Source organism: Aquarana catesbeiana, linkage group LG13, assembly GCF_042186555.1.
Source record: "Aquarana catesbeiana isolate 2022-GZ linkage group LG13, ASM4218655v1, whole genome shotgun sequence".
Classification (NCBI taxonomy): Eukaryota; Metazoa; Chordata; class Amphibia; order Anura; family Ranidae; genus Aquarana; species Aquarana catesbeiana.
The window spans coordinates 21,647,160-21,673,513 of NC_133336.1; the positions used below are offsets into that span (position 1 = coordinate 21,647,160).

A 26,354-nucleotide genomic window follows, 5' to 3' on the forward strand; every position below is an offset into this window, starting at 1 on the left:
CAGCTGGTACCATTCCAGTCAGTAGACTGTCAGTAAAAATTAGGAACAATGGTCTGGCAATTACTTGACTTCCCCAAGTACCCTCGGGTGCAAGCCATTTAGTCCTGGTGATTTATTAATTTTAAGTTTTCCCAAGTCTAATTTTAATGCTGTCCTCTGTTAACCATGGAGGTGCTTCCTGTGTTGTGTCATGAGGATAAACACTGCAGTTTTGGTTACTGAAGCCCCCCGATTCCCTCATGAAGACTGAGGAGAAGAATAAATTGAATACCTTCGCCATCTCCCCATCCTTTGTAACTAGATGTTCTTCCTCATTCTTTATGGGGCCAATATGGTCTGTCCTCCCTTTTTTACTGTTTCACATACTTAAAGAATTTCTTGGGATTTTTTTGCTCTTCTCCGCTATGTGTCTTTCATGTTCTATCTTAGCCGTCCTTACTGCACCCTTACATTTCTTGTTGCATTCTTTATACAGTCTGAATGCTGATGATGATCCCTCAACCTTGTATTTTTTGAAGGCCTTCTCCTTTGCTTTTATATGCATTTTTACATTGGAGTTAAGCCATCCAGGACTTTTGTTCACTCTTTTAAATTTATTATCCAATGGGATGCATTGGCTAATGCCCTTATTTAATATGCTCTTAAAGCAAACCCTTCTCTCCTCCATGTTCTTTGTTCCTAAGATTTTATCCCTTCTAGCAAGGCTCATAGTTTAGGGAAGTTGGCTCTTTTGAAATTCAGTGTCTTTGTATTCCCCTTATGTTTCCTATTTGTGAGATTTATATTGCAGAGTTACAATGGTCTAGCTTGGCATAATGTAAGTATACCCATCTCATACCTGATGAGCCACTAGGGAAGCCAACAAAGACTGTAGTAGTTAGTGCTACAACAGTGATAGCCCCGATCTTCCAGTCGCTGTGCTGAGCGGCTTTCCCCCCTGCTCACTTAGCACTACCGCCATTCACAGAACGCAAGGAGGTGGAGATCATGACCTTACCCCCCCTGCTCTTCACCTCGTCCAATCACAGAATGTCTTATATTCATTGAAAAAAATAAAAGGCAATCGATGAATGGCAGAAGCGCGGAGGAAGCCCTCTCCCAGCCCCCCCCCCCTTGTGGGCAATGTGAGCTGCCACCGAAGTTTGTGAAACTGATTTTTGCCTTCAGTGAAATTTTGACAAAATTTGCCTTCAGTTGACTACAATGCTTTTCACCGTATATCATTGTTCAGAGAGAAAATGCTCCTCCTTTGATCCCTAAAAGGATGAGCCATTTAATTTTGCCAAATTATGTAGACTGACATGGTGACATGCATTAGCGTCAATGGCAGGGCGAAATTTGAAAGAGGTTATCTTCATATTTTTCCCCATTGCATTTTGCCTATAGAAAAGTCTACATTTTTCACAAAAAAGTTTTGGCAACATCCAGTCAATAGGAGAGTGAATTTTTGCAGATCACCTCTAGTCCCAAAGTTACCTAAACCTCGATGTTGGTAAACAGTTGCTCTACGCTGTAATGAAATATAAAAATGAGGCATTGATATTTGAAATACTTTTTTTTAACAAAGCCACTGAATTGAGTTATTACAACTGACAAATCCATTTTTTGAGGGAATTTCTTTAAAATAAAGTCATTATAAAATCGTATTAATGATGTACAGTAGATTCTAAGCTCTCTTGAGTTCTTTGATGCCATATTTCGGGGGTTTCGGAGTGCAGTCAACGTTGTCTCGGCATCAAGGAGAAAAATGTTCATTCCTTGACTAATCCCCTAGAACAGTGGTCTCCAAACTGCAGCCGAGGGGGGGGGGGGCAAATGTGGCCCTTCGCTTGCCTTAGAGTTCTTGAGGCACAATTCCTCCTACTTACACCAACAATAGGGCAATAATTCCTGTCCTGACACCGATGGAGCTCTGCTCTTCCTACTGCCACCATGATGGGGCACCGTTGTTCCCGCTGGCACCAACCCACGGGGCACCGTTGTTCCCGCTGGCACCAACCCACGGGGCACCGTTGTTCCCGCTGACACCAACCATGGGGCACTGGGGCTGATTCACTAGAGTACAGCTGTAGAAACCAATCAGCTTCCAGTTTTTTTGTTGTCAAATCTTGACTGAACAAGCTGAAATTGGAAGCTGACTCGCTACCCCATGCAGAGCTGCACCAGATTTTGCACTCTCTAGTTTTATTAAATCAACCCCACTGTTATTCCCACTGACACCGACCATGGGGCACTAATAATTCCCCTAGCACCAAAGATGGGACATTGTTTACTCCCACTGATGCTGCGACATTTTCTATTTCCACTGGCCATGCCCCCCTCCTTACAGTCTGAACCACAGTAAACTGGCCCTTTGTTTAAAAAGTTTGGAGACCCCTGCCCTAGAAGGAAAAGCAAATACATTTTTGCCAAATTTATGTATCTTTTCCTTAGGCAACATTTTGGTGTCCGTCAATAGGAGAGAAAATTTTAGCAAAATTTCACCTCTGGACTCCAAGGCATTTCTCAGAGTTTTTGCCCAAAGAGAAATCTCAATTTTTCACCAAACATTTTGGCAAAAATCTATTGGAGTCAATGGAAGAGTGAATTTTGTCGATCATTCCTAGAGCTGAAGTTGCCTAAAACACTGATGTAGGTGAAAAAAAGTTCCCTGAATGGTCACTGCAATAACATAAAAATGAGGCACTGAGTTTTGAAATAAGATTTTTTTTTTTTGCGTGTATAATGACTGTTTTTTTGCGTGTATAATGACTGTTTTTTAGCGTGTATAATGACTGTTTTTTAGCGTGTATAATGACTGTTTTTTTGCGTGTATAATGACTGTTTTTTAGCGTGTATAATGACTGTTTTTTAGCATGTATAATGACTGTTTTTTAGCGTGTATAATGACTGTACTGCTAATTTGTAATCATTTTGATGCGATTTTTCGGGGTGTCAGAGTGCAGACAACGCCATCTCGGGGTCTCAGTGTCCCTGTGTCCATGATCTCAAAGGACTGCCCGTCAACCAACTTAAACTCAAACCTCTGCAGCAGTTTACTCAGCACCACTTTGGCCTCCAGCTGTAGGAAGGACAGGGAGAGAATTAGGAGAGAGAAGACATGTATTAAAGTGTCACTAAACCCACATCATAAAAAAAACGCTCAATAATTGGTGTATTCCATGCTGTTCATATTCACTTGGGTCAAAACCTGGTTGATCCTGCTGCTCTCTATCTCCCCCTTCTGTCCATGTCCCCAGTTCAGCTAGGGATTTTGCAGCTGAAGTGGCAATAGACGTGCAATTCGTTTAGGTCTGAATGTAAATTCGGACTGATTTTTGGTTATTTGGATGTATCCGAATCGTCAAATGAAAAAGTAACAAATTTCCTTGAAATTCGTTTAATTTCCTTTCGTTTATTCGTTTTCTAACGAAGTCCACATTTTCAGAACAATTTGGATCGGTCGAAAAATGATCGACTGATTCGAATTCTGTGTGAAGAATAGCTGGTTGTTAATCTCTTGCTGACCAGCCACAGTCATTATACCGCGGCAGGTTGGCACAGCAGCTCAAACCGCCATAGGTGTATGCCGGCCGCTTTAGGAGGTATAGGGGGTGCACGCCTGCGACGATGTCCGCCGGCCACCCGCGATCGCTCCACAGAGAGCCAGAAAGATGGTCTGTGCATGTAAACAAACAGATCCCCATTCTGACAGGGGAGGAGAGAGAGAGATCTCTCTCCTCCCCTGAATTGAATTTGCCGCCGTGCCATTGCGTGCGCGCCGGCCGGGACCTCCGTGAGTCGGGTCGCGGGTCCTGCGGACTCGATCGCCACGGGGATACCTGCGATCGCCTCATGGAGAGGAAGAACGGGGAGGTGCTAACGTAAACGAGCATCTCCCCGTTCTGCCTAGTGACAGTGTGACTGATCTCTGCTCCCTGTGATCGGGAGCAAAGATCAGTGACGTGTCACACGTAGCCACGCCCCTCCCCCAGTTAGAAACACTCCCCAGGACATACTTAACCCTTACACTGCCCCCTAGTGGTTAACCCCTTCACTGCCAGCATCATTTACGCAGGAATCGGTGCATTTGTATAGCACTGATTACTGTATAAATGACAATGGTCCCAAAAATGTGTAAAAAATGTCTGATGTGTCCACCATAATGTTGCGGTCACGATAAAAATCGCCAAAAATATGTAGAAGAATACGTATCGGCCTAAACTGACAAAAAAAAATGTTTTTTTATACATTTTTGGGGGATATTTATTATAGCAAAATGTAAAAAATAATGCGTTTTTTCAAAATTGTCGCTATTTTTTTGTTTATAGCGCAAAAAATAAAAACCACAGAGGCGATCAAATACCACCAAAAGAAAGCTCTATTTGTGGGGAAAAATGGACGTCAATTTTGTTTGGGAGCCACGTCGCACAACCGCGCAATTTTCAGTTAAAGCGACGCAGTGCCGAATCGCAAAAAGTGCTCTGGTCTTTGGCAAGCAAAATGGTCCGGGGCTAAACTACGTAGAGGGTTCTTTACTGTAAGAGCGGCAAGGATGTGGAATTCCCTTCCACAGGCGGTGGTCTCAGCGGGGAGCATCGGTAGTTTCAAGATACTATTAGATAAGCACCTGAACGACCGCAACATACAGGGATATATAATGTAATACTGGCATATAATCACACACAGTGGTTAAGGAAGCAAATCCTTCCGGGGCTGAAGTGGTTAAGGAGTGGGTCGCTCCTTAACCGCTTCAGCCCCTGAAGGATTTGCTTTCAGCTGTCAGTGGGAAGCCCTGCTGACAGCTGATGAGTCATCAGTTAAGGATGTGGCGGCCGGCTTCCTGACCCACTCCTTAACCCGCTCCTTAACCACTTCTGCCCCTGAAGGATTTGCCCCCTTCATGACTAGGCCATTTTTTTTGCTGAAATATAAAAAAAGGAATGCTGGCAATGAAAAATTCAGAAAAAAAAATAGTTTGGGCCCCCCCCCCCAATCCAAGACGGGCCCTTATCTGAGCATACAGCCTGGCAGGTCAGGAAAGGAGTGGGGGAGTGAGCACGCCCCCCCCCCCCCCCTTTGAATCATACCAGGCCCTATGCCCTGCGGCCCTCTCTCCAGGCCACATGCCCACAACATGGGGGGGTACTTTGGGGCAAAGGGGGGTGGGGTGGAGCTCTGCAGGTGGGGGGCTTATCGGAATCTGAAAGCGCCCTTTAACAAGGGCCCCCTGATCCTGCCCCACCCCAATTGAATAAGTATGGGTTACATAGTCCCCTCTGCCCCAAAGCATCCCCCCATGATGAGGGCATGTGGCCTGGAGAGAGGGCCGCTTGCTCGCGCCCCCCCCCCCCCTTCGCCTTTCCTGGCCTGCATGCTCAGATAACAGTCTGGTATGGATTTGGGGGGGGGACCCCACGCTGTTCTCAAACAAAATTCTATTGCCAGCATTCTTTTGTTTAAATTTCAGCTCTGTGGCGAAGCCCGCTGACAGCTGATGAGTGTTCGGTTGTTAAGGATGCAGCGGCCCGCTCTGTGACAACCAACTATTCTTCACGCAGAATTCGAGTTGATTGATCATTTTCGACCGCTGCGAATTTAAATCGTTCCAAAAGTTTGGAATCGTTAGAAAATGAATAAAAGAAACAAAATTAAAGAAAACTATTTACAAAACAAATCAACGAAAAAAATTAAGTAACTTAACGAATTTATCCGAAACTTTTTTTTTTTCCATTCTGCACATGCTCAGTTTTCAGTGAGTTTCCATGATGAGCATTTCCTCCTTGTCACATCTGAGCAGCCCGTGTGACACAGTGGTAAATGACAGCAGCCCACTCCCTCCTCCTCCTCCATACCCACTAACCAGCTAAACACAAAGGGGGTGGGAAATTACATGGTAGTTTGACGAAGGCTTCACCTCCCTCCTATTCTAAGACACAGGCTGGAGGGGCGTGACAGCCTGTGACTGGCAGAAATCTGGCCACATCAGGTTATTCCCAAAAAATAATAAAGATTTGATAAAAAAAAAAATATATATATATATATACATACACACACACACACACACACACACATTTATGACAAATTAAAACAGTTCATTGATATTAATTATTTCTACTCGGTATTCCAAAGGCTGTTTTTTTTTTTTTTTTTTTTAAACGTGACCAGCAGCAGAGGACTAAAAGCTCCTCCTGCTTATGTTTCCCTGCAGAAAGGCTGGGAGAGAGCTGGGTCAGGGTCATGTGACAGCTGTATATTGGTTAGGAAAAAGGTAATTATGTAGATTTTTTTAAAATAATTACAGTGCCATCATCCACATACAGAAATAGAAGGGACAACGTCAATTAAACAGTGTGTGTTTAGTATCACTTTAAGGTTAAAATACTTTTTTGTAGCTCCACCCCTCTTTAAAATACCTGTTGTTTTGTTGGTATTTATAAATAAGCGCCATACTCCATTATATACAATAATATTTCTTCCGTCTCATTCTAATTAAAACAGTGCGCAAATCAGATTTAACGAGTCTCGGATTTTGATTTGTCTGAATCTTGGCACAAGGACACAACGGGTAAAATAAGTATTGAACACGTCACCATTTTTCTAGGTAAATATTTTTCTAAAGGTGCCTTTTGACATGAAATGTTCACCAAACGATATTCTCCAAGTATTTCACAGGCTTGTCTAAATGTTGTGCAGCTTCAACATGCTTTTTCTTCAGCAATGGAGTCTTGTGTGGTGATCGTGCCTACAGGTCATGGCGGCTGAGTGCATTACAATTGTACCTGATAATTCCAGGTTTTTCTGAAGCCCTCCACAAGTGGTCCTTGGCTCTTGGACAACTCTTCTGATAATTCTTTTCACTCCTCTGTCAGAAATCTTGCGAGGAGCACCTGGTTGTGGCTGATTTATGGTGAAATGATGTTCTTTCCACCCCTGGATTATGGCCCCAACAGTGCTCACTGGAACATTCAGAAGTTTAGACATCCTTCTGTAACCAATGCCATCCGTATGTTTTGCTACAATAAGGTTTGCGAAGGCCTTGAGAGAGCGCTTTGCTTTTACCCATCATGAGATGTTTCTTGGGTGACACCTTGGTAGTGAGACACCTTTTTATATCAGTTGAGACCGAACCAGCTGATAATAATTTGCACTGACAAGGGGCAGGATTGCCTTCTAATTACTGAAAGATTTCAGCTGGTGTCTTGGCTTTCCATGCCTTTTTGCACCTCCCATTCTTCATGTGTTCAATAGTTTTCCCTGTGTCATTCAATTTTATTACACATAACTTAATTTCTGAACGTATTTGTTTTGGTGTCCTTGTATGTATGGATTGTATGGGTTGTTACTGACATGTGGTGAAAATTTTATGTCAATAGCGCCTTTAGAAATATATTTATCTAGAAAAATAGTGACGTGTTCAATACTTATTTTACCCGCTGTGTGTCTAGAATTAGACAATTCTAGAATCTTGGCGCTTGTGATTTAGGAGCTGTACAAGGCAAAAAAAAATTTCCATAATATCGACATCTCTATTTGACGTACCTGAGCAAACACCTGACCCAGACAGGAGCGCGGACCCAGAGCAAAGGGGAAGTAACAGTAGTATGGCCTGCAACAGAAACACAACAGGCTTGAAAAACATCCGGCATCATCTAGTCCAGGGATATGCAATTAGCAGACCTCCAGCTGTTGCAGAACTACAAGTCCCATGAGGCATAGCAAGACTCTGACAGCCACAAGCATGACACCCAGAGGCAGAGGCATGATGGGACTTGTAGTTTTGCAACAGCTGCAGGTCCACTAATTGCATATCCCTGATCTAGTCCTTTCCTACCTAGCCTGACTGTCTTTTGTCCACCCCTTTCCATTCATTGGATTCAATTTTTTTTTTTTTTTTAAATCATGGAGACTCACCATCACCTATGGCAGTGCCGGCTGGTGCTCAAAATTTTTTGGGGGGGCGCAAACAAACTGAAAAATTCTAAAAAAAAAATACTGAAGAAAAAAACCCATCAATTGCAGCCACTGTGATCCCCCGGCGGCATTCAACCAGAATCTTTCCTCCTGCTAGGCGTCCAATAGGATCGCCTGTCCTTTAAGCCAATCAGGTGACGGGATTCAAAACAAATTTTGAATCCAAATCTAATTTGAAATGTAAAACATATTGTTGGCTATTGCTGATTTCCTTCAAAAACTGTGTGCAAGTGTACCTAAAAGAATTGATGCTGTTTTGAAGCCAGACCTTTTTCTGACAATCTTTGTATTTTTATTTATTTTTTGCTAGAAAATTACTTGGAACCCCCAAACATTATATATATATATATATATATATATATATATATATATTATATATATATATATATATATATATATATATATATATATATAAACACACACACTTGTGCTCATAAGTTTACATACCCTGGCAGAATTTATGATTTCTTGCCCATTTTTCAGAGAATATGAATGATAACACAAAAACTTTTCTTTCACTCATGGTTAGTGTTAGTTTTAAATCCATAATGGCAACAGAAACTACCCAAATGACCCTGATCAAAAGTTTACATACCCCAGTTCTTAATACTGTGTATTGCCCCCTTTAACATCAATGACAGCTTGAAGTCTTTTGTGGTATTTGTGGATGAGGCTCTTTATCTTCTCAGATGGTAAAGCTGCCCATTCCTCTTGGCAAAAAGCCTCCAGTTCCTGTACATTCTTGGGCTGTCTTGCATGAGATCTCCCCAGAGTGGCTCAATGATATTGAGGTCAGGAGACTGAGATGGCCACTCCAGAACCTTCACTTTATTCTGCTGTAGCCAATGACAGGTCGTCTTGTGTTTCGGATCATTGTCATGTTGGAATGTCCAAGTACGTCCCATGCGCAGCTTCCTGGCTGATGAATGCAAATGTTCCTCCAGTATTTTTTGATAACATACTGCATTCATCTTGCCATCAATGTTGACCACATTTCCTGTGCCTTTGTAGCTCACACATCCCCAAAACATCAGCGATCCACCTCCGTGTTTCACAGTAGGAATGGTGGACCTTTCATCATAGGCCTTGTTGACTCCTCTCCAAATCTAGTGTTTATGGTTGTGGCCAAAAAGCTCAGTTTTGGTCTCATCACTCCAAATGACTTTGTGCCAGAAGGTTTGAGGCTTGTCTCTGTGCGGTTTGGTGTATTGTAAGCGGGATACTTTATGGCATTTGCGTAGTAATGTCTTTCTTCTGGTGACTTGACCATGCAGCCCATCTTTCTTCAAGTGCCTCCTTATTGTGCATCTTGAAACAGCCAGACCACATGTTTTCAGAGAGTCCTGTATGTCACCTGAAGTTATTTGTGGGTTTTTCTTTGCATCACAAACAATTTTCCTGGCAGTTGTGGCTGAAATTTTAGTTGGTCTACTTGACCGTGGTTTGGTTTCAACAGAACCCCTCATTTTCCACTTCTTGATTAGAGTTTGAACACTCCTGATTGGCATTCTCAATTCCTTGGATATCTTTTAATATCCCTTTCTTGTTTTATACAGTTCAACTACCTTTTCCCGCAGATCCTTTGACAATTCTTTTGCTTTCCCCATGGCTCAGAATCCAGAAACGTCAGTGCAGCACTGGATGAAAGATGCAAGGGTCTGTCAGGAGTCCAGAAACTCATTGACCTTTTATACACACACACTAATTACAAGCAATCACCAGGGTATGTAAAACTTTTGTTCAGGGTAATTTGGGTAGTTTCTGTTGCCATTATGATTTAAAAAGAGTAAACACAGTTGATTGATAATAAATTGCTTCAGCCAAACACTAACCATGAGTGAAAAAAGTTTTTGTGTTATCATTCATATTCTCTAAAAAACAGCCAAGAAATCATACATTCTGCCAAGGTATGTAAACTTATAAGCTCAACTGTGTGTGTGTATATATATATATATATATATATATATATATATATATATATATATATATATATATATAATTTTTATATTTTTTTTTTTTGTAGCATAGACCCTAGAAAATAAAATGGCGGTCATTGCAATTTTTTATGTCACACAGATTTTGCGCTGTGGTTTTTCAAATGCTTTTTTTTGGGGGACAAAATATACTTTAATGAAACAATTTCTTTTTAATGAAACCCATTTATTTTTGTAAAACATGAAAGATGATGTTACGCTGAGTAAATAGATACCTAACATGACATGCTTTACAATTGCGCACACTTGTGGAATGGCGCTGTTAAGGAAATTGTAAAATCTGTATATACTGTACAGTAGCTGTATTCTATTTTATGTTTGCCTATGTATTACACACGGCACTATTGACGTCCTCCCGTGCCCGGGCAGCCTGCGCGCCCCCGGCGCGCTCTGTGATCAGTGAGTCTGAGACTCGGCTGATCACAGATCGGAGTAAGGGGTCCATCCCGACCCCTTACTACATGATCAGCTGTCAGCCAATGACAGCTGATCATGTGATATAAACAGAGCCGGTAATCTGCTATTTTTTCTATTCGCGCTTACAGCGTGAGGAGGAAAAAAAAGCCGATCACCGGCAGCCGTGAGAGGGACATCAGTCCCGATCAAGGATATCTGCCGCCAGCTCATCTGTGCCACCTGCCAGTGCCACCTAGCAGTATACAACAGTGCCACCTACCAGTGCCACCTATCAGTGCCTCATCAACAGTGCTGCCAGTCAGTGTCACCTTCCAGTACCTATCAGTGCCATCTATCAGTGGTAACCTATCAGTAACACCTATCAGTGCCATCTTATCAGTGGCCATCAGTGCTGCCTTATCTGTCCCCATTAGTGCCGCCTTATCTGTGCCTATCAGTGCCACCTCATCAGCGCATATCAATGAAGGAAAAAAATTACCTGTTTGTAAAATTTTATAATAAACTATGAAACATGAAAAAAAAAAAAATTCCATTTTTTTGTTTGTTTAGCAAAAAATAAAAACCCAAGTGGTGATTAAATACCACCAAAAGAAAGCTCCATTTGTGTAAATGATAAAAATGTAATTTGGGTACAATGTTGTATGACCGCTCAATTGTCATTCAAAGTGCGTCAGCGCTGAAAGCTGAAAATTGGTCTGGGCAGGAGGGGGGTTTAAGTGCCCAGTAAGCAAGTGGTTAAATACGTCTTTATTATCTGTTACTCACTTTGCAGCAGAGGGATTGAATCTTTCCGGATCAAACGTAAAAGGATTCGGGAAGAATTTTTCCATCCGACCCATCACGTACGTGTTGAACTGGAGAGAGAGGTGAGATTTGGTCAGTGGTGATAAATAAGCAGAGATAACGTCACTTTGGCTATGGAGCCCAATAAGAGGAAAATAGTAGGAAAACTCAGATATAAATTCCACATTTCTAAATGTGATTTCACCAAATCATAAAACATTATTACTACCCAATCTGGCTGCTTGCAGCAAGAGCTTTAAAGGAAACTCATAAAGCTTGGTCTAATGATAAAAAACAAAACAAAAAAAAAAACCCTTAAAATTAAAGTGAAACTCTGAGGAAAATAAAAATTGACATATATGATGTAATCATTCAGTAGCATTAAAGCCTAACACCATAGTTCATGTCCCTTTAACTGCTTATTGAATGCGTCACATAGTAGTACAGCGTCAGAGCGTCTCTTCTGCACCGGTATCTAATATGTGAGGCAGCTCTTCTGGGTAGGGGATGTGCGCACAAGCCGATCAGCGGGTCTCACAACAATGAATGCCATCTGGGACCCACTGATTGGTGAAGTGGAAGACAGGACAGAGGTCTGTGAATGTCAACATCACATGGATGTGCAGGTTTTTGTTTCTCTACAACACATACACTATATTACCAAAAGTATTGGGACGCCTGCCTTTACACGCACATGAACTTTAATGGCTTCTTAGTTGGGGTTCCATATTGAGTTGGGCCACCCTTTGCAGCTTAAACTCTTCTCAGAAGGCTGTCCACAAGGTTTAGGAGGGTGTCTATGGGAATGTTTGACCATTTTTCCAGAAGCGCATTTGTGAGGTCAGGTACTGATGTTAGATGAGAAGGCCTGGCTCGCAGTCTCCGCTCTAATTCATCCCAAAGGTGTTCTATCGGGTTGAGGCAGGGCCGAAACTAAGAGGGGGCAGGGGGGAACATGCCCCGGGTGACGCATCTAGGAGGGCGCCGCCCCCACCCGCACTGGAAACCGCTGCTCTAAGGGTGTCATGGTTGCCCAATCAAGTGTAACGGACAGGCAGTGCCCGCTGCATAGTTTGCCAAATACCGGAGAATCAAATAGGAGGGAGACCGCACATGGCGCACTAGCCCTGAATCACTCCACTCCTCCTGCCTGCACCATAGAAAGGCATTCCAGAGCTACGCTTCAGCTACTAGTGCTATGCAACTGTAGCAGCAGCGTCACTCTGTAATGCTTTTCTATAGGATGGCTGGGCGGGAGGAGCGGAGTGATTCAGGGCTATTTGATTCTCTGGTATTTGGCAAACTGTGCAGTGGGTGCTGCTTGTCCATTACACTTGAACCAGCGGCAGTGACACCCTAGAGCAGAGGCACCTGGTGCGAGTGGCATCCCCGGGGGTTGCAGAGGAGGCCCTGGACTGGGGGGGTGCAGTGGGAGCCCCGGGCTGGGGGGGGTGCAGAGGAGGCCCCAGGCTGGGGGGGGGTGCAGAGGAGGCCCCAGGCTGGGGGGGGGGTGCAGAGGAGGCCCCAGGCTGGGGGGGGGTGCAGAGGAGGCCCCGGGACTAGGAGGGGAAGGGCGCGGAGGAGGCCCCGGGACTAGGAGGGGAAGGGCGCGGAGGAGGCCCCCGGACTAGGAGGGGAAGGGCGCGGAGGAGGCCCCCGGACTAGGAGGGGAAGGGCGCGGAGGAGGCCCCCGGACTAGGAGGGGAAGGGCGCGGAGGAGGCCCCCGGACTAGGAGGGGAAGGGCGCGGAGGAGGCCCCCGGACTAGGAGGGGAAGGGCGCGGAGGAGGCCCCCGGACTAGGAGGGGAAGGGCGCGGAGGAGGCCCCCGGACTAGGAGGGGAAGGGCGCGGAGGAGGCCCCCGGACTAGGAGGGGAAGGGCGCGGAGGAGGCCCCCGGACTAGGAGGGGAAGGGCGCGGAGGAGGCCCCCGGACTAGGAGGGGAAGGGCGCGGAGGAGGCCCCCGGACTAGGAGGGGAAGGGCGCGGAGGAGGCCCCCGGACTAGGAGGGGAAGGGCGCGGAGGAGGCCCCCGGACTAGGAGGGGAAGGGCGCGGAGGAGGCCCCCGGACTAGGAGGGGAAGGGCGCGGAGGAGGCCCCCGGACTAGGAGGGGAAGGGCGCGGAGGAGGCCCCCGGACTAGGAGGGGAAGGGCGCGGAGGAGGCCCCCGGACTAGGAGGGGAAGGGCGCGGAGGAGGCCCCCGGACTAGGAGGGGAAGGGCGCGGAGGAGGCCCCCGGACTAGGAGGGGAAGGGCGCGGAGGAGGCCCCCGGACTAGGAGGGGAAGGGCGCGGAGGAGGCCCCCGGACTAGATGGGGAAGGGCGCGGAGGAGGCCCCCGGACTAGGAGGGGAAGGGCGCGGAGGAGGCCCCGGACTAGGAGGGGAAGGGCGCGGAGGAGGCCCCGAAATAGGAGGGGAAGGGCGCGGAGGAGGCCCCGGACTAGGAGGGGAAGGGCGAGGGGAAGGCCCCGGACTAGGAGGGGAAGGCGCAGAGAAGGCCCCGGACTAGGAGGGGAAGGCGCAGAGAAGGCCCCGGACTAGGAAATGGTGGTTGGTGTGGCAAAGGCCCCTGGATTGGGGGGGGGGGGGTACAAGGGAGATACAGGACTAGGTGAGGGGATGCCTGGAGGTCCCGGATTAGGAGAAGTGATGTGTTTAGGCCCTGGGCTAGGACAGCAGCTGTCTGGAGGACCTGGATTATGAGAGGAGGCTCGCGGAGGTCCTCTGGACTAGGAAAGAGGATGCCTGAAGGATATGCCAGCTTCAGGGAGAAAGAGCCTGGATCTAAAGCCTAGGCTGAGGAAGAGCCTGCCTGGGCCCTGGAGGGTGCGTTCACAACATAAATGGAGACGTTTATCAATTGTCACAAGTAATGCCAAACAGGAGCAAAGCAACGGTGTGTGATAGATTTATTGCTTTGGCTATACTTCTCTTTTGGATCAGAGCAGTGCAGATTGTTTTGCACTCCTGTGACCTATTTTCAGCTGACAGTGGTGTGTCGGCTGACGTCACATAGCCAGTCCAGGCTGGGTAAAGATCACAACCATGTGGTCAGGATCCGCCCACGTGCTTAGACCGACACCCAGCTCAGCCTCTCAGCGAGCTGCTGAAAGCCTCAGCCGGCCGCTGCAGCCCCAGAGATCGACAGTCACCAGCTCTCTGCTCAGGGAGCCTTGAGAACTGAGTGATTGGCAGTGCATCCACCTAGGTAAGTATAATTAAAAAAAAAAAAAAAAATTCTCATACTTCTTTTTTAATTACCGACAACTTTTTCCTGCAATTTGGCCCACATGACAATTAGGCATCATTCACATGGAGCATATGCAACCATGCCCAGTGTAATGGCTGTGTGTGGGGATGCATGGTGTTCTGTGTATCCCTGTGCAGGAAGCCCAGTTAATGTCAATTGGGACGCAACAGCTGCATGGACATAATCAAAATCTGACATGCAGATAGGAAGGGAGATACATGTATCCGAACGCACAGTGTCTGCATTCGGATCTGTGCACCCACTTCTATAGGTGAAGCTCTCTGGTGGTCAGATGCAGCAAAAAGTGTTTCTGCATACAGAACCCGTCTTGGTGCCTGTCTGAATGAGCCCTTAAGGGGATTTATCGAAACTAGAGGCAGACAGAATCTGGAGCAGCTGTGCATGGCAACCAATCAGCTCATAGCTTTCATTTTCAAAGCTGAGCAAGCATAGGTGTGCGCAGCCTATTGTATTAGGGTGTGCACCTCAAATCTCCAACATATATGCCTTTGTGACATATTAACTGGCCTCTTCCCCACTCGTCATCCTAAAACAATGGGGGGGGGGGAGCAGGTGAGCACACAGGGGGACCTGAGCAGCAGAAAGAAAAGGAACTGGGACAAGAGGGGTGGCATACATTGGTGCCAATCCCCTGTATTTTCCTCCCATGGCAGCTGAATATCGGCGAGAGGAAGAGGAGGAGAAGCCTACTTTCAGCTGCTGCAGAAGGAAATACAGATCGGTCCCTTATGTTCCATTCCAGCCACCTGTCCAGGTTCTGAGGGTCGGCAAGTAAGGATTGCGGCTTACCTGTCACCTGCCCACAATTGATGAGTTGCCAACTCCAGGATTAGGGTGTGCCCAGGCACACCTGGCACACCCCTTGCGCATGCCTATGTGAGCAAGCTAAAGATAGAACCGAATTGGTTGCTATGCACAGCTGATTCTAACTGCACCGGTTTTAATACATTTTATTAAAATGAGTGTACTGGGGATTGTGCTGTCTGTTACATAGGGGACCACAGGTGGTGACATCATTTCAAGCCACTTCCGGTTCTGGTTTTACATTGTTTTTAATGTTTTAAATATGAGCGGATTACCTGGAATTTTGGATTTTATACAATAAATATACAGAATTAGGCTATATAGCTGCTTTTGCCATTTGTACCCAATCCCTGGAGGTTCGTCGAGGACAACACGTTTTGTAGCTGGAGTTGCAGCCTGCGGGATCACAGAGCCCAGCAGTCCTCCTCATAACATTTGCACACTTCTCAACGGGATTCCGGGATTTCTGATGGCTCATGAGGACAACACAAGCCGCAGTGATACAGCCAGTGGGACTACTAAGCCCAGCCACCCTCTCAAAGCGCATCTGACTTCTGTTATGGGAGTCTAGGACCTCTGGTGAGTGAGAGGGCACACACAGGGGAGCACGAATTTTGCACTGATGTTTCTCTTGGCACTTTATACTGCACATCCAATTAGGTTGAAGTTGTGAAAACCTACTTGGATTCATATGAACTTTTATATATTTATTTATTCTCTGGAATTTATATATTGTTATTCTATATTTGATATGAGTTTTTATTTTATTTATTTGGTATGTATTAGTATAGTATATGGTAGCGCTTGTTCACACTGTCTGTTACATACTCGCTGGTGGAAGAGTCATTAAAGCATATGAACCTATAAGCCCCTCACATTGTTGATGCACTCTGACCACACCCACATTTTTGGCGCAGCACCACTATATTGCCACATACCAAAAATTTGGTGCCAGATGTGCTAGCTACGCCACTGGGTTGAGGTCAGGACTCTGTGCAGGCCAGTCAAGTTCCTCCGCCCCAAACTTGCTCATCCATGTCTTTATGGACCTTGCTTTGTGCACTGGTGAGCAGTCATGTTGGAACAGGAAGGGGCCATCTTCAACAAAAATGTCTTGGTCTGCTGACGCCTTAAGAGTTCCCTTCACTGGAACTAAGGGGCCCAACCCCTGAAAAACAACCCCACACCATAATCCCCCCTCCACCAAATGATTTGAACCACTGCACAAAGCAAGGTCCATAAAGACATGAATGAGCGAGTTCAGGGTGGACGAACTTGACTGGCCTGTGGTTGGGAGGTGGGTTATTACATTAGGGATAATACATCGGCAGTGTTAATTTAGACGACAAAACTATTTCCGTCTACGAAACTAACACTATTTTAGTTGGCTAAAATACGACAACAATTGCAGATGACTAAAATATGACTTAAACTAAAATGGCATTTTAGTTAAAAGCAGTCGGTCAGTCATCCAGCCCCGCACTTACCCCATCTAGGTTCCAGGTGGGCGTCTCCTCCTCCTCTGCATCATGGCGGCTTCCACCGTGAGTCTCCTCCCTCCTACTCCTCCACCTTGGCGTCCAATAGGATCGCCTGTCCTTTCAGGCAATCGGGTGATGGGTCTCAGGACCCGCCTCCTCATTGGTCGGGAGAATAGCGAATATTCATTCGATATTCTCACACAACTGGGTGGATTTGGAGTGCAGAGCCTCTGGCTCTAAACACGTGCTTCAAAAAAATAACCCCCCCCCCCCCCCCACCACCACCCATTGGAGTCCTTGCATCCGGTGCCTTGCATGTAGATCAGGGGGCTGGATGCATGGATGGGGGGGGGGGCAGAGCCCATGCACCCCTAATTGATGGTCTGCCACTGGTCAAAAGTCCATGAGTAAAACTAAGTCGAATTTTGACGTCAAAATGAACATTGTACATCGGAGGGGAGGGTCACCTCTATGTGAGCACACCATGCTGCATATATCTACCCTGTTTCCCCGGAAATAAGACCTAGCGTGATTGTCAGTGATGGCTGCAATATAAGCCCTACCCCCCCCCATATAAGCCCTACCCTGTTTCCCCGAAAATAAGCCCTACCCTGAAAATAAGACCTACAAGGACTTTAACTAGGGCTTATTTGGGGGGTAGGGCTTATATTGCAGCCATCACCGACAATCACGCTAGGTCTTATTTTCGGGGAAACAGGGTAGCTGGAGATGTGTTTTATTGTGTTGTGAAGTATATAAATAGCAGAAAATTAATTGCAGAAAGAGCCCCGATATTCTACAGTGCTGGGTGTATAAAGGGTCTCTGCTGGGCTTCATGTAAAGTTGTACAGCAGCCCCTCTCTACAGAGAGTTCTTCCTACATCCGCTGGTTACCAACGTCCTGGTTATACTCACAACTATCGGCACTCCACCTGGAATGCGGATTCCAGCGATCTCTGCATCATTTTTGATGTAACGGGATGTTCCTGGACCCGGCGGGTAAAGACGTAGAGATTCTTTCAGAACCTAAAAAAAGATAAGACGCACAGTTCACGTCAGTCTCTGCTCCACCACACTCGCACACTATTGTTATAATACATTCATATAGCTCTGACATATACCGTAGTGCTGCACAGAGACCGCTGAGACGGTCACATCAGTCTCTGCACCAGAAGAGCTTACACTCTAATGCCCCACCACAGTCACACACTATCATTATGCATTTATATAGCTCTGACATACTCACCAGCCACTTTATTAGGGACACCCTGCTAGTACCGGGTTGGACCCAGGAGTGGATCCAGGGGGGGGATCGGGGAGATTGCCTGCCCCCCCCCCCCCCGAGAAATTAGTGACAGGCAGGCTGGCGGATCAGTCAGTGGGGCCGGCGGGTGAGCCGGCGGATCAGTTAGCGGGGGCGGCGGAGCGATCAGTCAGCTTGCCGGCGGGTGAGCGGCCAAACAGGCAAGTAGGCAGGTGGGGGAGCAGAGAGATGACATCACCGCTCCCCTGCCCTCACTGTGCAGCCGTGGGCAGCAGAGATTACATCATCTCTCTGCTGCCTGCCTTCACGCTGGGGCACAGCAAGTGACAATCTGCACCGTGTAGCTGTAGCAGGCAAGTGAAACAGCAAGTGACAATCTGCAAAGTATGGCAAGTGACAATCTGCATCAAGTGACGGTGGCAAGTGACAATACGCAACGTGTGGCAGGTGACGGTAGCAAGTGAAACACTCGGGGCTCCCACTGATTTTTCATTATAGTGAGTTGAACTATTTTATTTTATATAACAATTTAATAATAGAAATAATGCACTTCAATCATCCTGACACCATAACAACCATGGTGCCAGGATGATTGAATCGCCAAAGCCAGCTATTTCCCCCAATAAATTGCCCGCAAAAAAACATATTTTCTGGCAGTGCCCCTCCTGAGACTAGACTTTTGATCCGCCCCTGGTTGGACCCCCCTTCACCTTCATTCTTCATGGCATAGATACAACAAGGTGTTAGAGACATTCCTCAGAGATTTTGCTCCATAGTGACATGATAACATCACGCAGTTGCTACAGATTTGTCAGTTGCACATTCATGATGCCAATCTCCCATTCCACCACATTCCAATGGTGCTCTATTGGATGAGATGTGGTGAGTGTGGAGGCCATTGGAGTACAGCGACCTCATTGTCCAGTGGGGAGATGATTGGAGCTTTGTGACATGTTGCATTATCCTGCTGGAAGGAGCCATCAGAAGATGGGGACACTGTAGCCATAAAGGGATGGACATGGTCAGCAACAATACTCTGGTAGGCCGTGGTGTTTAAAGGATGCTCAGTTGGTACTAAGGGGCCCAAAGTGTGCCAAGAAAATATCCCCCACACCATTACACCCCCACCACCAGCCTGAACCGGTGATACAAGGCAGGATGGATCCATGCTTTCATGTTGTTTATGCCAAATGCTGACCCGACCATCTGAATGTCGCAGCCGAAATCGAGACTCATCAGACCACGTTTCTCCAATCTTCTATTTCCAGTTTTGGTGATCCTGTGCCAATTGTAGTCTCAGTTTCCTGTTCTTAGCTGACAGGAGTGGCACCCGGTGTGGTCTTCTGCTGCTGTAGACCATCTGCTACAACGTTTGATGTATTCAGAGATATTCAGAGATGATAGTCTGCATACCGAGTGGTTATTTGAGTTACTGTTGCCTTTCTATCATCTGGAACCAGTCTGCCCATTCTCCTCTGACATCAACAAGTCATCTTAACCATGTCTAGATGCCTAAATGAAATGTGGCTGCCATGTGAGTGGCTGATTAGCAATTTGTGTTACCAAGCAATTGAACAGGTGTACCTAATAAAGTGGCCAGTGAGTGTATACCGCAGTGCTGTACAAAGAACACTGAACCAGTACCATCAGTCTCTGCACCAGAGGAGCTTCTCCACCAGGTGGTGCTGTTTTGCAAGGTGCTGTTGGCTTGCTCTGCTTTGGTCTCAGTTGGAGGAAACACCAAGCCTGGGCCTGTCCTGCAGGCTTCTCCCCCAACCACCATGCAGTGGGTGGGGGGAGATGAAGGTGGAGGCTCTCCAGAGGGACTGAGGCCTATTCCATGTGCTCAAGCTGCAATGGATCCTGGGCCTGTCCCTATGAAAGAGGAGTCATTACCAGTCTTCCAGGATAAAGTGGTGAACAGACTTTGCTGCATTGCTAAGGAGGAACAGAAACTTGCTGTCATGAAAGAAGATCTCAGGAAAAAGAAATCCCTGCATAGTAAGTCTGGAAACAGTAAGAGGGAAGTCTCCAAGCTGAAGTCTCTGGAGGAGGCATTGAAAAAGCAGGAGAAGTTGGTTGCCTCTCTGAAGGAAAGCAGCGGTGTGTTCAGAGAAAAGTCTGAGAATGAGGAGAGATTCCAACAGATGAAGGAAAGTGCCTGTGCCAGTACCAGCCAGAGGGTGGATACCAGACCAACAGCGACAGTATGGATGGGGGGTAAGGAAGTGGTTTGACATGGTGGCCCCAGTACTACCCCTGTCTCAGGATCTGTCGTGTCTGAGCCAGTATCTGCTCCCCTCCTTCCCCAGCAGCCTGGGTCATCTCAGGAGGAGATTGAGGAAAATGGCAGATTGCTGCAGGCCATTACAAAAATGGAATCTTCCTCGAGTGGCATCGACTTGTCAGATGAGGATCATGGTAAAGGAGTAGTTGCTTAAAATCTCTCAGTGTGTGGAGGACTTTCCTGGGATTGTAAGGATCTGTTGGCAGGTGCAATCGGCAGGAAATGCAGGAGGAGCATGGCGTGTATCCAGACAGAGAAGTTTCTGCTGGCTGCGAGGAGTCCCACATGGACACTAACAGTGCAGAGCAGGAATGTCACATGAACATTGAAACTGCAGAGCAGAAGGGCCGTATGAACGCTAAAACAGCTGGTGTTTTTTCTAAAGGGAAGACTTTACTTGATGATGGGACTGCTGGTAACTGTGGTACTTCTGGGACTATGGTGAGCGGGACTGTTGCTGTGTTTGGGACAAAGTCATGCTGCTAGTGGAAGAGAGCCAGTTGTGTGACTTTCACCTAACGCACCTTCCTCTATTAAACGCAGGAATATGGTACAGCTCAGGTGGGAAGGAGGAGGTATTCCACCTATCAGGAGGGTGGTTGTGGATAGGATCCTAGCCATAGGATTTAAGGAGGAGGATATTTATGCTCTCATCAGTCCAGGTGGTTCCTATGAATATGGTTTGTCATTTGTGCGTCCAGAATCGCTGGATCTGTTTGAGCATGTATATGGGGGCCAGCCGGATTGGAAGGGGCTTGTCCCCAAAGTTGTCTCACGACAGCCCTTGATTAAGAATGCGACTATCCTGACAAGGAATAAGTCTATACCCCCTGAGGATTTATGGGTCTGGTTAAGGGTTTGGTGAAACTTTGTGCCCGCTAAAAAAAGATTGTGGATGATAGGGGAATCTGGACGGGTGGTCGGTGTCAATGAGGTTGAGAGCGTGTGGGAATGTGGTCAAGCATTTGCCCTCCTCTGCCTTTATTGGTAGAGATAGGATTACCGTCTTTTACCCTGGTCAACCTAAGCTGTGCCATAAATGTGGAGTCAAGGGACATTTCTCCTCTAAATGTCCAGAACAGAAGTGTTCTTTGTGTCAGGAACTGGGGCATCTGGCGAGGGACTGGAACATCATTAAATGCAACTTATGTGATAAGGTTGGTCACCCTTATAGCCGGTGCCCTGAGGCTTTGCACAATAAGCCAGAGCTAAAGAAAGAATTCTTCCGTCTGGATAGAGAAGAGTCTGGGTTGGTGGAGGTTGTACCAGGGAATCCTAGTGTCTCTGTCCCGTCAGAATCTGTGAGGCCCTCTGTGGTGTCGGTGTCCCCCCAGTCGGTGGTTCCCCAGTCAGTGTCAGAAAGTGTGGTTGTCAAGTCTGTGTCTGCACCTATTGTTTCTCCTAGTGTCGTGAAGGCAGTGGAGGGTGCTGGACCAGCGTATATGGTAGTGCCAACCCCTCCTCCTCAGCGTGGCCGACGTGCGGCTGGAGGTCAGCAGACACCAAGGGGTGGAGTGAGGGATGGATTGGATGATGGTGGGAGGGCAGAGGCGGCTCTCTAATTAGGCAAATTAGGCGGTCGCCTAAGGCCTCGCACTCACAGGGGCCTCGCGGCCGCCTAATTTGCCTGTTCTCAATCACTTAAGTTGACGCCGGCGGCTCCGCCTACCCCCACTGGGACTCTGTGGCTTAGGAGCTGACGGACAAAACAGATACTGCCCGCAGCCTGAGGAATACTGGCCTCATCACGGAGCGTCCCAGTCCGTGGGGCCTCATGTGTAAGTTTTGCCTAGGGCCTCACAAAGCCTAGAGCCGCCTCTGTGGGAGGGAGGTGGAAAGGGAATGAGAGTGGCTGGTGCAGAATGCAAAGTCAATGATGTGGAAGTCGGGGTGAATGGTGTGGGGGGAGGGGTTAAAGGGGGGGTTTTGGAATCGCATCCTGATGGCGATTAAATCTTAAAACATTTCTTAGTTTGGATTGTGTTTAAGTTGAGGTTTCGGGTTTGTAGTCTTTTTTGTTATTAAAATATGTTTCTTTCTATGTTATCTTGTCAGGAAACGGTTTTCTTTACTTGCTGGTGTAAGCATTCTTGTTTTTGTTTAGTTGTTGTTTAATTTTATGTAAATATGTTTTTATTAATGAGCTGTATGTTTTATGATTTAAAAAAAAAAAAAAAAAATTTACAGTCTTAATGTCCCATGACAGTCACACTATTATTATATTCATATATAGCCCTAACATATTCTACAGTGTTGTGAGGTTGCAGCTGGTTATAAATGAATGAGCTGTTTGAGGTCTCCTTTCTGTATGGATATTATGATCTTATTTTTAGTGTAAAATCTCATCGTTGGGGACTGTTGTCTCAGCAGTATATATATATATATATATATATATATATACATATATATATACATATTTATTTATTAGACAGGAGCTGAATGTAGGTACAGGTCTATGCCTGGATTCTATCTTATTCCCCAACATCCAACCTCAATTTTTGCTGCAGTTATAAAAGTTTCCCCATTGGTATGTGCACATTGCTATTTCCCCTCCTACCCCTTAAGCTGACCCTAATGCTTAACCATCCCATCACCGGACATGGAGTGAGCATTATCACCTGAGTACCCAGAAGTCTTTTAGTGGCAGGATCACCAGGTAAAAAAAAAATAATAGGTAAACGCAAAAATCGAATTCAGCCACCATATTTGAGGACTGTTAAAATATTACATTTTTTTTCTTGTGTTTAGATACATTTAACCTAATAATACCTAAAGCTGAAGTTTAATCCAATTTTGCCTTCCCTGGTTCCTCCGCCACACCCCCAATCAACATGCTAAATACTTTTTTTTAATTAAAAAGCTGTCCGTTTTCATTACATACAGTGCCTTGAAAAAGTATTCATACCCCTTGAAATTACGCACAATTTTGTCATGTTACAACTAAAAAATGTAAATGAAAAAAAATTAAAATTGCTGTTCACAGACGCTCTCCATCCAATCTGACAGAGCTTGAGATATTTTGCAAAGAAGAATGTGCAAAGCTGGTAGAGACATCCTTAAAAAGACTTGCAGCTGTAATTGCAGTGAAAGGCGGTTCTACAAAGTATTGACTCCGGGGGGCGCCATACAAATGTACCCCACACTTTTCACATATTTATTTGTAAAAGAATTTTGAAAAACATTTATCATTTTCCTTCCACTTCACAATTATGTGCCACTTTTGTGTTGGTCTATCTCATAAAATCCCAATAAAATACAATTATTTTTTTGGTTGTAACATGACAAAAAGTGGAAAATTTCAAGGGGTGTGAATACTTTTTTAACCACTTCAGCCCCGGAAGATTTGAGCCCCTTCCTGACCAGAGCACTTTTTGCGATTCGGCACTGCGTCGCTTTAACTGACAATTGCGCGGTCGTGCGACGTTGCACCCTAACAAAATTGGCGTCCTTTTTTTCCCATAAATAGAGCTTTCTTTTGGTGGTATTTGATGACCTCTGTGGTTTTTATTTTTTGCGCTATAAACAAAAAAAGACCGACAATTTTTGAAAAAAAAAAAAATGTTTTTTACTATAATAAATATTCCACAAAAATATATAAAAAAATAAAATAATTTTTTCCTCAGTTTAGGCTGATATGTATTCTTCTACATATTTTTGGTAAAAAAAAAAAAATCGCAATAAGCATATGTTGATTGGTTTGCGCAAAAGTTATGGCGTCTACAAAATAGGGGATAGATTTATGGCATTTTTATTATTAATTTTTTATTTTATTAGCAAATGGCAGTGATCTGTGATTTTTATCGTGACTGCACCATTATGGTGGACACATCGGACATTTTTGACACTAGTTTGGGACCATTGTCATTTATACAGCGATCAGTGCTATAAAAATGCATTGATTACTGTTTAAATGACACTGGCAGGGAAGGGGGTTAAACACTAGGGGGCGATGAAGGGGTTAAGTGTGTCCTAGGGAGTGATTCTAACTGTGGGGGTGGGGGGGTGGGCTTCCACTCACATGACAGCGATCACTGCTCCCGATCACAGGGAGTAGTGATCTCTGTCATGTCACAAGGCAGAACGGGGAAATGCCTTGTTTACATAGGGCACTTCCCCGTCCTGTGGCTCCATGACACGATCGCCGGGACACCAGGGGACATTGAGTCCGCGGGCACGGTCACACTGTACGCGGCGCCCACTAGCCCCGCCAATTAAAGGGGACGTACAGGTACGCCTATTTGCCCACCGCTGCCATTGTGCCGACTTATATCAGCGTGCAGCGGTCAGCAACTGGTTAAAGAGGAAGTAAACCCTGATGGGTTTTAGTTCCTCTTTTGTTCCTTGCAAAGTAAAAGCATGCACACGGGAGCCGCCGGTCATGGCAAAGGCCCTTTAGAAACAGCCCAATCGTGTTCTTTCTTCAGTGCGCATGAGAAGCTCACAGTGTGCAGTGAAATCAGAGGAAGCCGTTTCAGTTGAGGAGAGGAGCCGGTACAACTGTGCAAATTTTTTTTATATGGAATATTTTTATATAATATATTCTTTGTTGCGTGTATCTATAAACTGATGAATTTGAATGCATCATTGTCATCGTACTAACCCTAACCCTTGAAATCTGAGCCTAGAATGCTGAGAGTCTGATATCTATCCCCCACTGACATCTGCACCCAATTTTTAGAGACGGATTTCCTGAGCCCGTCCACTGTGCCAGCTGAGGCTCCTACCTGTGTCGTGTAGCTGAGGTTTGAGATATCTTCAAAGCTGATTTCACGTTTAAAGCCGATGATGTCATCAATTTCCTCCCGCAGCCTGAAAACACCAGAATGCTGTGAGAATCAAGTAACCCGAGATGGGAGCCCCCCACAGTGCAACAGTTCCCCAAAACATTGTGCAAATTTGCCACTTTAGAACCCATATCCTCAATGTGTGCAGCTTTCTTGATTGTCCTCCCAGCCAATCAAGAAGCCAGTCCTGAGACCTGATTGGCCAGGGAGTTATAGGACTCCCAATCTGACCCACTTACTGTTCGGTCGGGAGCAGATGCAATGGCCTGCCTCTTCCCTGAAGCCTGCAAGCTGAAGCATCGGCCTCCTAAGGTAAGGCCACTGATTGCTGCCGTCCGTCTCCCACGGTAGGGGGACGGGGGGGGGACACTGATCGCCGCCATCCGTCTTCTCCCACGGGTGGGGGGTCAGGTTTGTTTGCCGCCGCCCCCCCCCAAAAAATTTTGAGCACCAGCTACCACTGGACCGTAAAGCCTCACACACACGATCGGATTTTCCGCAGACAAAAACCTCAGACTTTTGTCCGAAGGCGTGTGCCTGGATTTTGTCTTGCATATAAAACAGCAAGGAATTGTCGGCCAACAATTACGAACGTAGTGATGTACCAGACGTACTACGTAGTTTTTCAGCTCTTTAGCGCCACCCTTTGGGCTCCTTCTGCTAATTTCATGTTAGTAGAATTTTGGTGAGTGTTGATTCGCGCTTATCAGCCGTTCGTCAACCAGACATGTTGCGGAATCGGAGAAGATAACGTGTTATTTATTATTGGCCTTGAAGATATTGCTTTGACCCAAATCCAGTCCAGGAACAGGAGGAGGAGGATTTCTTGGACCAAAAATTGGTTGCTTTATTAATCGTGACCAATTATGTCATATGCCTTTGCTGTGGGAGCTCCAGGAGAATAATCCGGATGATTTTCGGAATTATCTCCAGATGACGGACCCCTGCTTTCATCAACTCTTGGCATTGCTGACCCCCTATATTAAGAAGCAGGACACATGCATGAGGCTTTTATTTTATTTTTTGGTAGAATAATAATGATTTGATTTGATATATTTTCTATATTTTTTGGGTGCATAGAATGCACTTTTTGGTTAAGTTCTATTGGCAGATAGAATGTCTAATTTTATTTGTTTTCTTTTTTTAATGCACAATAAAAAAAAATGTGTAGAATAATACTTGGCTATGTGTTTTACTTCAAATGACAGTTTGGGAGTAGACAGTTACATTTAAAAAAAATACAATGTAAAATTAACAAGGGACACCAACATAGTTGTATCTTTGATATTAAAAACTACGGGATAATGGTGTTGTGG

The 26,354-nt window shown here is 45.9% G+C and overlaps 1 protein-coding gene across 1 annotated transcript in view; it reads right to left on the reverse strand.

Moving 5' to 3' along the window:
* Window positions 1-1,540: 1,540 nt before the first annotated feature.
* The window catches only part of LOC141116736 (cholesterol 24-hydroxylase-like), a 74,795-nt gene continuing 49,981 nt past the window's right edge, over window positions 1,541-26,354 (reverse strand). Inside the window, exons 11-15 of the mRNA XM_073609130.1 lie at window positions 24,979-25,063; window positions 17,619-17,729; window positions 11,130-11,218; window positions 7,522-7,588; window positions 1,541-3,061 (exon numbers count right to left, since the gene is read on the reverse strand). Coding sequence (XP_073465231.1) covers window positions 2,909-3,061; window positions 7,522-7,588; window positions 11,130-11,218; window positions 17,619-17,729; window positions 24,979-25,063 — 505 coding nt within the window. The 3' untranslated portion in view covers window positions 1,541-2,908. The remainder of the gene's footprint in view (window positions 3,062-7,521; window positions 7,589-11,129; window positions 11,219-17,618; window positions 17,730-24,978; window positions 25,064-26,354) is intronic.